General features: G+C 43.9%; 1 protein-coding gene across 3 annotated transcripts in view; it reads left to right on the forward strand.

Moving 5' to 3' along the window:
• The window catches only part of LOC140393710 (AMP deaminase 2-like), a 190,094-nt gene extending 178,637 nt beyond the window's left edge, over positions 1–11,457 (forward strand). For 2 of the 3 annotated variants that reach the window (XM_072480020.1, XM_072480021.1), the window contains exon 18: positions 10,237–11,457. In XM_072480020.1, the coding sequence (XP_072336121.1) occupies positions 10,237–10,443 (207 nt within the window). In that variant the 3' untranslated portion in view covers positions 10,444–11,457. The remainder of the gene's footprint in view (positions 1–10,236) is intronic. The other variant, XM_072480019.1, reaches the window with a different exon arrangement.
• The last annotated feature ends 1,380 nt before the right edge of the window (positions 11,458–12,837 follow it).

Here is a 12,837-nt window from a genome sequence, read left to right on the forward strand (position 1 = left end):
CCAATCCAGGTTTTCCGAATGACCCGTTTAAACAGTGGTTAGCGCTGCTGCCTCACAGCTCCGAGGAGCCGAGTTCAATCCTAGCTCTGGGCGACTGTCCATGTGGAATTTGCATATTCTCCCCGTGTCTGCGTGGGTCTCGCCCCACAACCCAAAGATGCAGAGTATGTGTATTGGCAACGCTAAATTGCCCCTTAATTGGAAACAATTAATTGGGTACTCTAAATTTTTTTTTTAATGACTCTTTTAAACAAAGCTTCCCCTCCACTTTGAACAATGAATCCAGTATCCAGGTTATACCTCGTCCCCTTTAGGATTTCTAAGCCTTGTCTGCTGTACAAACTGTTCACAATTGCTTGTGTTATCAATTCTCAGACTCTATTAAAATAGCATCACAATTTTGATTTACCTCTGGAGTCTGCTTTCCCACTTTAGCTCTGGTTACTGCAGCTGTCTCTTTCACTTACAACACTTTGTTTTCCCTTCAATTTTCATGAACAATACCTTGGTCTCTGTTCTCTTAACTTCAGTCGTCTTAAGATATCCTTTCGGTCCCAATTGCCTGGTTTTCTGGACTGCATCTCGTTCTTTGGGATCTGCCTCTTTGCTGCTTTCTTGTCTTGCCCAGCGTCTGGCAGAGTTGAAAGACACTCACTCCCCGGTGTCTTGTCTCAAACTGCAATATAACCAGCTAAAACTAAATTCAAAAGAAATCGCTCCAAGCGCAATAGAAACTCAGTTAGAATTGAAACCAACCCCGCACATACAAACCCCTTTGTCCAGCATGAACCTAACTGTAGGTGTTACCCTTTCCAGGCACAGAAACATTAAATTAAACCCACTTTAAGAGTATACCTTATTTCTAATACTTCTCAAAACAAATATAAAATCCCGTAAAACTTCCTTTGTTTATTGGCTGTAAAATTCCATGGGATGTTGTGAGCTTGTGAAAGGCACTACATAAATACATGTTCTTTAATCCGCTATATTTTACATCGGGAGGACTTGGGGGTGCAGTCCATAGGTGGTGCTGGTGTTGGTGCAATGATGCCTTGTTGGCTGGTCTACAAAGAGTTGTGGAGAGAAGAACAGCTAAGGAAACATGGTGGCTGGATGGAGACAGCGATTTGGGAGAAGATAACTTCCTTACAATTTCCTTGCATGTCAGGGATGGAATTTTGTGGAGACCCTAACAAACGGATGAGAGGATGGGGGATAGAAATAACTAATCACGTTTTTGGTTTGCTGCTCTGGGAAAAATCATCCTCTGCATTTAATTGCAGAACTGAATGTTATAGTTCTGGGATTTTGACCAAATATTGTTGGAATTGTTGAAAGAACCTTGTAATTAAGACCTTTTAATTAAGGTGAGAACACCTCTGTTTGAAAGTAAGGAATTAATTTGGGTTAACAATCAATAAATTCCCAGATTTTTGTCTAAAAACTTCCAACTGCTGGGATTCTGAAATAGAAATACAACGTTAGTCATCGTCTATGAAGATAATTCACTGGGCACCTGCCTTTTTATTCAGAAGCTGGAGGAAGTGCTCCACATTTCTGGCTTTTCCTGTCTATAAAGGGTATGCACACGCTGCTTTACATTAGCTATTAAACTGCACTTGGTGATTAGACACTGGAAACAGAATGATCATTACCCCCAAGAACTGGAGCTGTCGCTTGTTTCATAAACCAGACCATTGAATTAAATCGTGGTCTGGTCCTCCAGTTCCCTCGAGTGCTCCTGCCATCCCACAAGAGGTTTAGGACTGCAATATTCCTCTTGTCCCAGACAATGTTTTAAATATTTTCAGATTCCGACACGGTTCACTTACCTGCTTGAAGTGGGGGAGGGGTGGTGGGATTGGAGACGCGGGGAGCACCGAGCAGATCCCAGGTGAACTGGAGAGAAGTGTTCCATATGTTTGTTATTGTAATGCTGACTTTCAGGACTTCTGGAGCATCTGTCCCTCTTGTCCTAGTTGTCATCTATACAGGCAGGTGTGATAAGGCTTATATGGGGAGTCACAATAGAGATAAAATACTCCATTTCACCCTTTAATCTAACTCGGGTTATTTTAAAATACAATATATATATCTTCGCATTCTAAAGAGCTAATCCATATATAGACAGCACACCGTTATCTTAGACATTCCTCCCGCTGATCTTTTTGCATCTCGTAACCCACCTACAAAGTGACTGCTGGAGTTGTTCCTTTAGTGCATTGTTCAGTGCAGCCTAATAATTGGGTGTTAAATTCGTACTAATTTACCTTCTTTGATAACATGGATCTGTTGACTGCTGTTCCTATCTTCAGTTTATTTACCTCTGTTTTAAATGGCAGCTGTCTTCTGAATTCATTTTATAATTTTCTCAGGAAGTAATTCAATGCTTCAAGGAAACTCCCAGTTGATAATAGCTTCCTGCAGGAAACTGTTCAATTCTCAAAGTCCTGTTTGTTTAGGCTATGTATGTTTCCTTTAAGGTAGAGAAAAATGCAATAAATTGGAAAGTAAAAATGCGCATTTGAGAAACCTTGAATGAATTAATATTTCTTCCCTACATCACTTTTTTTTAAAGTTAAGCAGAGCGGCCGAAAACCTGGAGGGAACGGAAGCGAGGCGTCATCCTTTTTGTTGAGACCATTATTCTTTCTCTAATAACAATCTCTGGTCCTGAGCTAGAAGGCCACACACTACTCGGCTCCCAGTAAATGCGAAGAATAATTAAAATATCCTGTCCAAGATGCAATTCACGGATATATATCAGCCAGTGCTCGGGGCGATAACCTCACTGCTCGTGTGTCTTCAGCACAGCACCATGGGATCACTTACGACAGAGTGAGAGGGTGGACTTGTGCCTGGATTCAAACCCAAAATGCTGCCACAATGACTTTTTCATTAAAGTTGTTGGCTGCATTTAGAATTCCTGTTGACCACGAGGAAGGCTAGGGAGGTATTTACGAAACAAAGTCCTTCAACTAAAACTTAACCACCAATTTTTTCGAGGCCTGAGCAGGAGAGCAGTGTGATCCTGACAGGAAACAAGAAGGACCCGGAAATCAGGTGCGGAGAGCGGACGCACAAACACCGCCACCCTTAACTCCGTGACCCTTCTGTCACCTGTCGCCGACCCACCTACAAGTCGCAACCCGGGTTCATGACCCTTTGTGTGAAGTAATTCCTCCTCATTTCTGCTTTAAATCTGCCACCCCTTAGCCTAAAACTATGGCCTCTCGTTCTAAATATCCAACAAGGGGAAACGTCCGCACTCCATGTACACTGTCAATCACCTTTAGCACCTTATAACCTCAATTGTATCTCTGACTCCAGATCAATCTCTCTACAGAAGACAAATCCTTCATGCCTGGAATCAATCTAGTGAACCTTCTGTTGCATTTACATTCTTCCTCAAGTAAGGGGACCAAAACTGCGCGCAGTGCTCCAGATGGGGTCTCACCAATGCCCTATACAGTTGCAAAAGCACTTCCCTATTTTTATCCTCTATTCCATTAGACATGAATACCAAATTTCCATTTGTCTTCCTTATTACCTGCTGCACCTGCATACTAACTTTCTGCACGAGGACGCCCAGATTCCTCTGCGCCAAAGCATTTTGAAGTTTTTCTCCATTTAGATAATAGGTTGCCTTTTTATTCCTCCGACCAAAATAGATAACCTCGCACTTATTCACGTTAAATTCCACCTACCATATTTTGGCCCACTCACCTAACCTATCCATATCCATTTGTAAATTACATATTTCCTCACTGCAACTTGCTTTCCCACCTATTTTAGTGTCATCTGCACATTTTGGTTACAGTACATTCTATCCCTGCATCCAAGTCATCAATATAGATTATAAATAGTAGGGCCCGAGGACTGAGCCCAGTCGCACACCACTCATTGCATCCTACCAATCAGAAAAATACCCATTTATCCCCACTCTGTATTTTGTTAGTAAGCCAATCCTCTATCCAAACTCAGCCCCGTGAGACTTTACCATTTTAGTCGTACTGAGAATTAAACCACTAACTAGAGCAATTCTTTGGTTTGTTTTACTTCAACTCTTCACTTTCTGTAGACTTGGTAAATTCATGTTCTTGTCTTCTGTAATATGCCTTGTAGGAACTGCTGCTCAGCTTTATTGTTCAGTACTTCATGTGCCAGCTTGGAGCACTTGTGGGGTAAATAATCTATGTTTTTGTTATTCTTTCCTGGGATATGGGTGTCGCTGGAAAGGCATTTGTTGTCCGTCCCTAAATGCCTTTGAACTGAGTGGCTCTACTTCAGAGTCGACCACATTACAGTGGGTCTGGAGTCACATGTAAGCCAGACTGGGTAACGATGGCAGATTTCCTGCTCTAAAAGACATTGATGAACCAGATGGGTTTTTACAACAATCGATGCAGTTTCATGGTCACCATTATTGAGACTACCTTTCAATTCCAGATTTATTAATTGGTATGTTAAATTCCACCAGTCATGGTGGGATTTGAACCCATGTCCCCTGGGTATTTGCCTGGTTCTCTGGATTACTAGTCTAGTGACTCTACCACTACACCACTGTCTGCCCCTGATGTCTGTGACTTAGAAAGATTGAGAGGGCTGCTTCAAATGCAGGGCCAACACAGTCGGAATCGGATCAATAACATTTCCTTTCTGCAGCATTTGGTTTCAAGATCCCAAGATCGTATCCGCCAAGTAAACACTTTTTTTTAAATGACCTGTTAATTCCCAATCCTTTCCCCATGCGGCATACTTTTCAATGAAGTTCCACCTGTAAATATTGGGCACAGTAGCAAGATTGAAATGACAATCTAACATCAGATGGCTGTACTAACGTCTTATCATCTATGTCGCCTGAGCCCTGTAATTAGATTGTGCCCCTAGTGGTTTGTCTTTGGTATTTTTCCCAGTAATCATCAAACTGTATAGGACCATTCCAGAGCTTTAAAATGCACAAAGTAAGGGAGTCTAAACAAGCGTGTCGATGAGTTTTCCAGCTCTTGCCCAGGCATTTTGGGTACAAGATGTAGGAAGTGAGATACTCCACCTCTAGTTTTAAAACTATCCTGTTTTATGTCAGCTGATCGTGGAGTGAGATGGATGGCAGATGTAAAGAACTCTATTGCCATACAATCCATCCTATCTAGTCAGGAAATTCACTCACTCATTTAGCAAAGGGTGTTTTTTTTAATGCAAACCTCCTCAATTAGTGCCTCCAGCTCAGAAGATTCAACTAAGTGGCAGCAGGAGGGAGGAATAGAACTTCTTTTTATGGATCAGAAAATTTGTTTTTTGGTGCCTGATTTTACTTTAGATATTTTCGCAGAGCAAAACCATTATTCTGACGATTGCCTTCCCAAATAACCATTTTCTGAAAACTGTTGTCTCTTTTTTTTTTAAATTTAGCGTACCCAATTCTTTTTTCTCCTATTAGGGGCCAATTTAGTGTGGCTAATCCACCTACCCTGCACATCTTTTTGGGTTGTGGGGGTGAGATCCACGCAGACACGGGAGAACGTGCAAACTCCACATGGCCAGTGACCCGGGGCCGGGATCGAACTCTTGAAGTTGTCTTTTAAAGTTGATGTGGATCTGACCAAAGTTGCAGGCATGAGAATTAAGCCCAAGTGATCATTAGCACCTATTATCAAAAGCTCTGTGACATGTTCTGTTCCTACAAAACAATCGCATTCTTTCTCACTGTGTTAAAACTGGTTGCAACATTTTCTATTGTGCATATCTCAGACTTGAAATTTACAGGAAAACAGTGGATGTTTGGTTTGTAAAGAACTGATAATTACTGAGAAACATTGCAAGATTTCCAAAAATATTTGACTGCAAGATTCAGCGTTCGAGGAACAAAATTGCTTTTATTGCTTCCGCTTTTTTTTTTTAAGTGGTTCAAAAATGGAATGCTTATGATGACTGTTTGGGTGGAATTGACTATTTTTGCTGATCGCAATTGTGGCTGAAATTGCAGCTTTAAAAAGACCAGCTTCAAATGTGCCTACGGGCTCGATTTACATGGTTTATCCCAATATGGTGCGCAATTCTCCCATCGGGAGACTAAGTCCCGACGCCGGAGTGAAAACCGGAGTGTTTCACTCCGGCGTCGGAGGCCGTTCCCAGCCCCCTATTCTCCCGCCCCCAGGGGGCTAGGAGCGGCGCCGCGTCATTTATGCGCGCCGGGCCGCGGCGCCGCGTAAATGACGTCACCGGCGCATGTGCGGTTGCCATCCTCCCCACGGCCGCCCCGCAAGAAGATGTCGGATGGATCTTGCGGGGCAGCAGAGGAAAGGAGGTCCTCCTTCAGAGAGGCCGGCCTGCCGATCGGTGGGTACCGATCGCGGGCCAGACCCCTTTTGAGCCCCCACAGGCCCCTCCCCCCCCCCAGCGTTCCCACTCTGTTCCCGCCGGCAGCGACCAGGTGTGGCCGGCGCCGGCGGGAACCTGTCGTATTGGGCAGGCCGCTCGGCCCATGCGGGCCGGAGAATTGCCACTCGCCCATTACCAACGGCTAGCGGCGATTCTCCCAGCGGCCAGCCATGATTCGCCCTGTGCCGTTTTTGGGAGGGGGGGAGAATTGCGTGCGGGCGTCAGGACAGCGTGGCGGGACTCGCACGACGCCTGGGCGATTCTTCCACCCGGTGTGGCGGGGGGGAGAATTCCACCCATGGTGTTTGATTGATATGAACATTCAAATTTGCAGTTTTTATTTTGTTTTAACAGTCTAAAAAAATAATCACAGCTGTAAGACAATGTGGACTTAATAAGTCAAATCTTGGATTATTGAGTAAGGTAACAAAGGGCCATATAGTATTGCCTGTTTAAATAATTATTTTCTTTACCCCCTTGAAATACTTCAGCCAGGGCGGCACAGTGGTTAGCACTGCTGCCTCCCAATGCCAAGGACCCGGGTTCGATCCCGGACCCAGATCACTGTCCGTGTAGAGTTTGCACATTCTCCCCATGTCTGTGTTGGTCTCGCCCCCACAACCCAAAGATGTGCAAGCTAGGTGGATTGGCCGCGCTAAATTGGCCCTTAATTGGAAATTTAAAAAAAAAAAGAAATTATCCAAAAATATGATTGGTATAGGATAGGAAATGTTTGGATATTCAAGGGACCTTTTGGTGGGAGGCAGTTTCTTACAGTGCTCAGGCCCATCACTGTACCGCCTTTGGAAACATACCAATCTCAACCACAGAATGAACCCTAGGTGGTTTACTCAGGTGGGAGCCGGCTCAAACAAAATACAGTTCCACAAGGTGGCAGCAGCTTAACCCAAATGACCATGCTTCTTGTGTGAATGCAGATGATGGGTGGAATTTAATGAGCGCAGCGGGGGTCTTATCCACCAGTTGGAGAACAGTGGAGAACCCCATGCTTCTGTGCAGGAGGCTCAACGCGAGGCAATCGGGCACATAACTAAATGATACTAAATGAATATTTTTCGTCAGTATTCACTCAGGAAAAAGATAATGTTGTGGAGGAGAATGCTGAGACCCAGGCTATTAGAATAGATGGCATTGAGTTACGTAGGGAAGAGGTGTTGGCAATTCTGGACAGGCTGAAAATAGATAAGTCCCCGGGTCCTGATGGGATTTATCCTAGGATTCTCTGGGAAGCCAGGGAAAAGATTGCTGAGCCTTTGGCTTTGATTTTTATATCATCATTGGCTACAGGAATAGTGCCAGAGGACTGGAGGATAGCAAATGTGGTCCCTTTGGTCAAAAAGGGGAGCAGAGACAACCCCGGCAACTATAGACCGGTGAGCCTCACGTCTGTAGTGGGTAAAGTCTTGGAGGGGATTATAAGAGACAAGATTTATAATCATCTAGATAGGAATAACATGATCAGGGATAGTCAGCATGGCTTTGTGAAGGGTAGGTCATGCCTCACAAACCTTATCGAGTTCTTTGAGAAGGTGACTGAACAGGTAGACGAGGGTAGAGCAGTTGATGTGTATATGGATTTCAGTAAAGCGTTTGATAAGGTTCCCCACGGTAGGCTATTGCAGAAAATACGGAGGCTGGGGATTTCAGGGTGATTTAGAGATGTGGATCAGGAATTGGCTAGCTGAAAGAAGACAGAGGGTGGTGGTTGATGGGAAATGTTCAGAATGGAGTTCAGTTACAAGTGGCGTACCACAAGGATCTGTTCTGGGGCCGTTGCTGTTTGTCATTTTTATCAATGACCTAGAGGAAGGCGCAGAAGGGTGGGTGAGTAAATTTGCAGACGATACTAAAGTCGGTGGTGTTGTCGACAGTGTGGAAGGATGTAGCAGGTTACAGAGGGATATAGAAAAGCTGCAGAGCTGGGCTGAGAGGTGGCAAATGGAGTTTAATGTAGAGAAGTGTGAGGTGATTCACTTTGGAAGGAATAACAAGAATGCGGAATATTTGGCTAATGGTAAAGTTCTTGGCAGTGTGGATGAGCAGAGGGATCTAGGTGTCCATGTACATAGATCCCTGAAAGTTGCCACCCAGGTTGATAGGGTTGTGAAGAAGGCCTATGGAGTGTTGGCCTTTATTGGTAGAGGGATTGAGTTCCGGAGTCAGGAGGTCATGTTGCAGCTGTACAAAACTCTGGTACGGCCGCATTTGGAGTATTGCGTACAGTTCGGGTCACCGCATTATAGGAAGGACGTGGAGGCTTTGGAGCGGGTGCAGAGGAGATTTACCAGGATGTTGCCTGGTATGGGGGGAAAATCTTATGAGGAAAGGCTGATGGATTTGAGGTTGTTTTCGTTGGAGAGAAGAAGGTTAAGATGAGACTTAATAGAGGCATACAAAATGATCAGGGGGTTAGATAGGGTGGACAGTGAGAGCCTTCTCCCGCGGATGGAAATGGCTGGCACGAGGGGACATAGCTTTAAACTGAGGGGTAATCGATATAGGACAGAGGTCAGAGGTAGGTTCTTTACGCAAAGAGTAGTGAGGCCGTGGAATGCCCTACCTGCAACAGTAATGAACTCGCCAACATTGAGGGCATTTAAAAGTTTATTGGATAAACATATGGATGATAATGGCATAGTGTAGGTTAGATGGCTTTTGTTTCGGTGCAACATCGTGGGCCGAAGGGCCTGTACTGCGCTGTATCGTTCTATGTTCTATAACCTGTATAGTGCTGGGCCTCCAGGCCCCAGAAGGGTGGAAATCCCACCTCTGCTACAGAGAATAGTGCCCACCGACAGCATTACGCTTGGGCCTGAGGAGGAACCAACCATGGATCACCAGGCAGAGAGGAGTATGGGCAGGGTGGGGAACACCAGTTTAGAGGAGTAGGGTGACGTTTGTCAGCAAGAGCAAAGCAATGGCACCCTGAGGGGTTCCCCCTTCCTGTGGTTGGGTTCCTTATTTGGACACACGGAGGGACTTCCCGGTCATTCTCGCCAGCAGAATCTTCTGGTCCCGCCGATGGTGAACCCCTGCTGCGGGATTCCCGGCAGTGGGAGGTGGAATCAATGGAAGTTCCCATTGACAGCGACGGGACCAGAAGATCCCACCAACGGCAGGCCACCTTCCATCGCTGAGAAACATGCCAGGTGGGAAAAAAAACTATATCATATGTGATCAAGAGATCCCCCACTTGTCGACCACGGCAGGAAAGCCCGACGAGGGTTATTGGGCAGCTTTCCCGAATGGCAAGAACCCCCCCCTGCCACTGATTGAATAGCAGCGATGGTCAGATGAGGTTCTTGAGTGGCCTCCAAGCAGGAATGTTCCCCTCCAATAAATAATAATGACAATAAACAAATCCAATCCCTCCACCCATCCCATCCTGAGCTTGATTGGGGAAGTCGGGATGATAACTAGGTCCTCATCCCATACCCTCCCGTCTGATCAGAGGACCCCCCCCCACATTCCGAATTCATCTCATTGGTTTGGGGGCTAGGGCATTAAATTCAGTCCAGTGAGCGGGCTATTGAACTCTAGCGATTGTGACAGCTGAACACTGACCCAATATCAAGAGTGCAATCTGCACTGGATAATTTTCATAGACGAGAATCTATTTTGTGTGATTTTTCTTCCCGACCAAGATACATGCCAATCTAAATGACCTTACTACTATTCCAGCTGAGATCAAGTAATCCTGGCCAAACCATAGCTTAATTCCAGTCTGTAAAGCAGGTTTATTAATGATTCAAATTGTGTAAATTAGCTGTTTTCATTTCTCTTTACAGAATTCCTTTCTTTAAAAGAACGTCTGTGCTTTTTTTCACATTTCAGGTGAAGGGTTACTGGTTGGGACCACACTATCAAAAGGAGAGCATTGAGGGCAACGATATCCGTCGCACTAATGTTCCGGATATTCGGGTTGGCTACCGCCATGAAACGCTGTGTGAAGAGCTGAACTTGATTACACAGGCATTGATCACGGCGGAACAACTGGAGAATAATTCCATAAACATGACGCCAGTATCTGAATCACGATAAGCTGCTTTTACATTAAGTGAATGAAAGCCTTCACATGAAAGGCCAGAGCTGTTAAAACCATTGCAAACTGGACACCTGTAGAATGCTAGAGCATCTGGCAGTGTTACTATATCTTGTCAATGCACATTATTACTACGCCTGAAATGGAAAAAAAGTTGAAAACCTTTACCGTTGGCTTACACACAACAGATTTTATCTTTCATTGTACTTGTTTTACAATAATGTCCGAATTATTTAAGTCTAGTTGCCTGTTCTTTTTGCTGACTTTTTAGCCTGAATGTCAGATTTGTCCAGGGTGACGAAGTAACAGGATTTTTATCCTGTGACTGTGCCCAATCATTTCTTCCCAAAAGTTCTAACTCCCCGCATTCTACGAGGTGCTACGGCTGTACAGGAAAACTTGCCTTAGCAGCCCCCTATCTTACTGACCGTTAAAATTCAGGCACTGTTTCAATTATTCCGTTGTTGCATTTTTAAAAAGGGACATGCCAGGCAGTTAGCATGTTAGGTACTCCCATAGGCATGATGTGACTAGTATATTTGGAAGTTGATTAGCTGATAAAAGTTCAGTGAACATCAAAATTGTATAGGTTGTTAATGAATAGGGAGTGCAAATGAGCACTCTTCGCAATCCTTTTATTTTCTTCTGCCTGATAGTAATTTCAGGCGCAGTGTTAGTGCACTTGTGTCTAAGCCAGAAGGTAGTGGGTTCAAATGACGCTCCAGGACTTAAGAGCACATTATTTAGAATGGCCCATTGATGCAGGACTGAAGGAACGCTGCATTGTCAGAGGTGCCATTTTTCAGATGAAAAGTTAAAACTGATTTTAATTTCTGTTCTTTAACAGCTGCGCATAAAAGGGCAGGGTAGTTAATTAACATTTAACCCTCACCTAACTTCACCAAAAAGAGATTAACTGATAATTTATGATGTGGAGATGCCGGCGTTGGACTGGGGTGAGCACAGTACGAAGTCTTACAGCACCAGGTTAAAGTCCAACAGGTTTGTTTCGATGTCACTAGCTTTCGGAGCGCTGCTCCTTCCTCGGGTGAATGAAGAGCAGCGCTCCGAAAGCTAGTGACATCGAAACAAACCTGTTGGACTTTAACCTGGTGTTGTAAGACTTCGTACTGATAATTTATCTCATTGAACATGGCAAGATTCCACAACAAAAAAAATTTGCCGATTGCATTTGCCGACAAAATGACAGTGATTAAACTTCAGAAATAATCTATAAACTACAAAGCAGTTGGACATCCTGAGGACTTGGAAGCATTGTACTTGGGTACTTGGAATTTAACCTCCTTGAAGCCTCGCCCCCTCATGGCTCACCAATAAAAAAGTTCTAAATTTGATTTGTTAATTCTGAGTGGATAAAAATAGCTAAACAGGGGCTAAATTAATGTGGAGCTGGTCAACCTGTGGCCTCATGTATCCATTACCTTAATATATTCCAAGTACTCTGAACCCTTAGAGTCCTAGATCGATTGTCCTGAATATATTGCATGTGATAGTATTCACAGAATTAGGTGATTAGCAGTATTTTGTTAAATAATGCACCTTATATAAAACAACATTGAGCCCAATTTTATATGTTCATTCATTCATTTGTGTATTAAGTCCAGCAATCTGTAGGCTGTTTTAAATCGGCTAGAAATTTGCCTACTGTTTGCCTAGCCTTTGATTAAAGTGCTGTTTGTATCTTTATTCAGCATTTGAGCCTAGTATTCTGCTTCCTGATAGCCTTGCCAAGGCAAATGCTATCAACTTAATTCCAGGAGATGTAGGTATATTTGCACACCGTTAGCTTAACATCTTTGTTGCTCATGCAGTTGACAATTATTAGCTGAAGCATGAGGACACGGCAGCTGAGAAATCAGTCTTATTGCTGCATGGTAAAACACTGCCATCACACCTCTGTAACTTCCTGTTTAATGCTGATGTGCACATTATGTTTAATGATCCCATATCTACTTGCAGTACCTCAGAATGCATATCATGACCATGTTCCATTTGGCAGTGGAAAGGTGCATCCTTGATGCCAAAAGAACACCCTTTGTAAAAGTCGCTTGTGGCCTTGTTTGGATGGTAAATTTGTTCCGACAATTGTGAAAATGAAGCTCGGACAGCAATTGTGCATGGGAATGATGTCCCTGTTTGCTGTGCAACTCTCTGGTGTTAGAGGGCTAATTGCTTAAAGTCTGGAGGCAGTAATCTTTCAGGAGGAATATCCTGTTTTTCTAGCAGTGGACCAACCCTGGTCTAATTTCAATTTGCTTTCAAATCTAGCTGTTTCAATGAAGCTTGTTTTTTGGCTACTTGTTGGTTTGTTGTAAATGGCATATATACTATATGTGTGTTTCTCATACAATGTACAATTCCATTGTTTCGCA

Source organism: Scyliorhinus torazame, chromosome 17 (genome assembly GCF_047496885.1).
Source record: "Scyliorhinus torazame isolate Kashiwa2021f chromosome 17, sScyTor2.1, whole genome shotgun sequence".
Classification (NCBI taxonomy): Eukaryota; Metazoa; Chordata; class Chondrichthyes; order Carcharhiniformes; family Scyliorhinidae; genus Scyliorhinus; species Scyliorhinus torazame.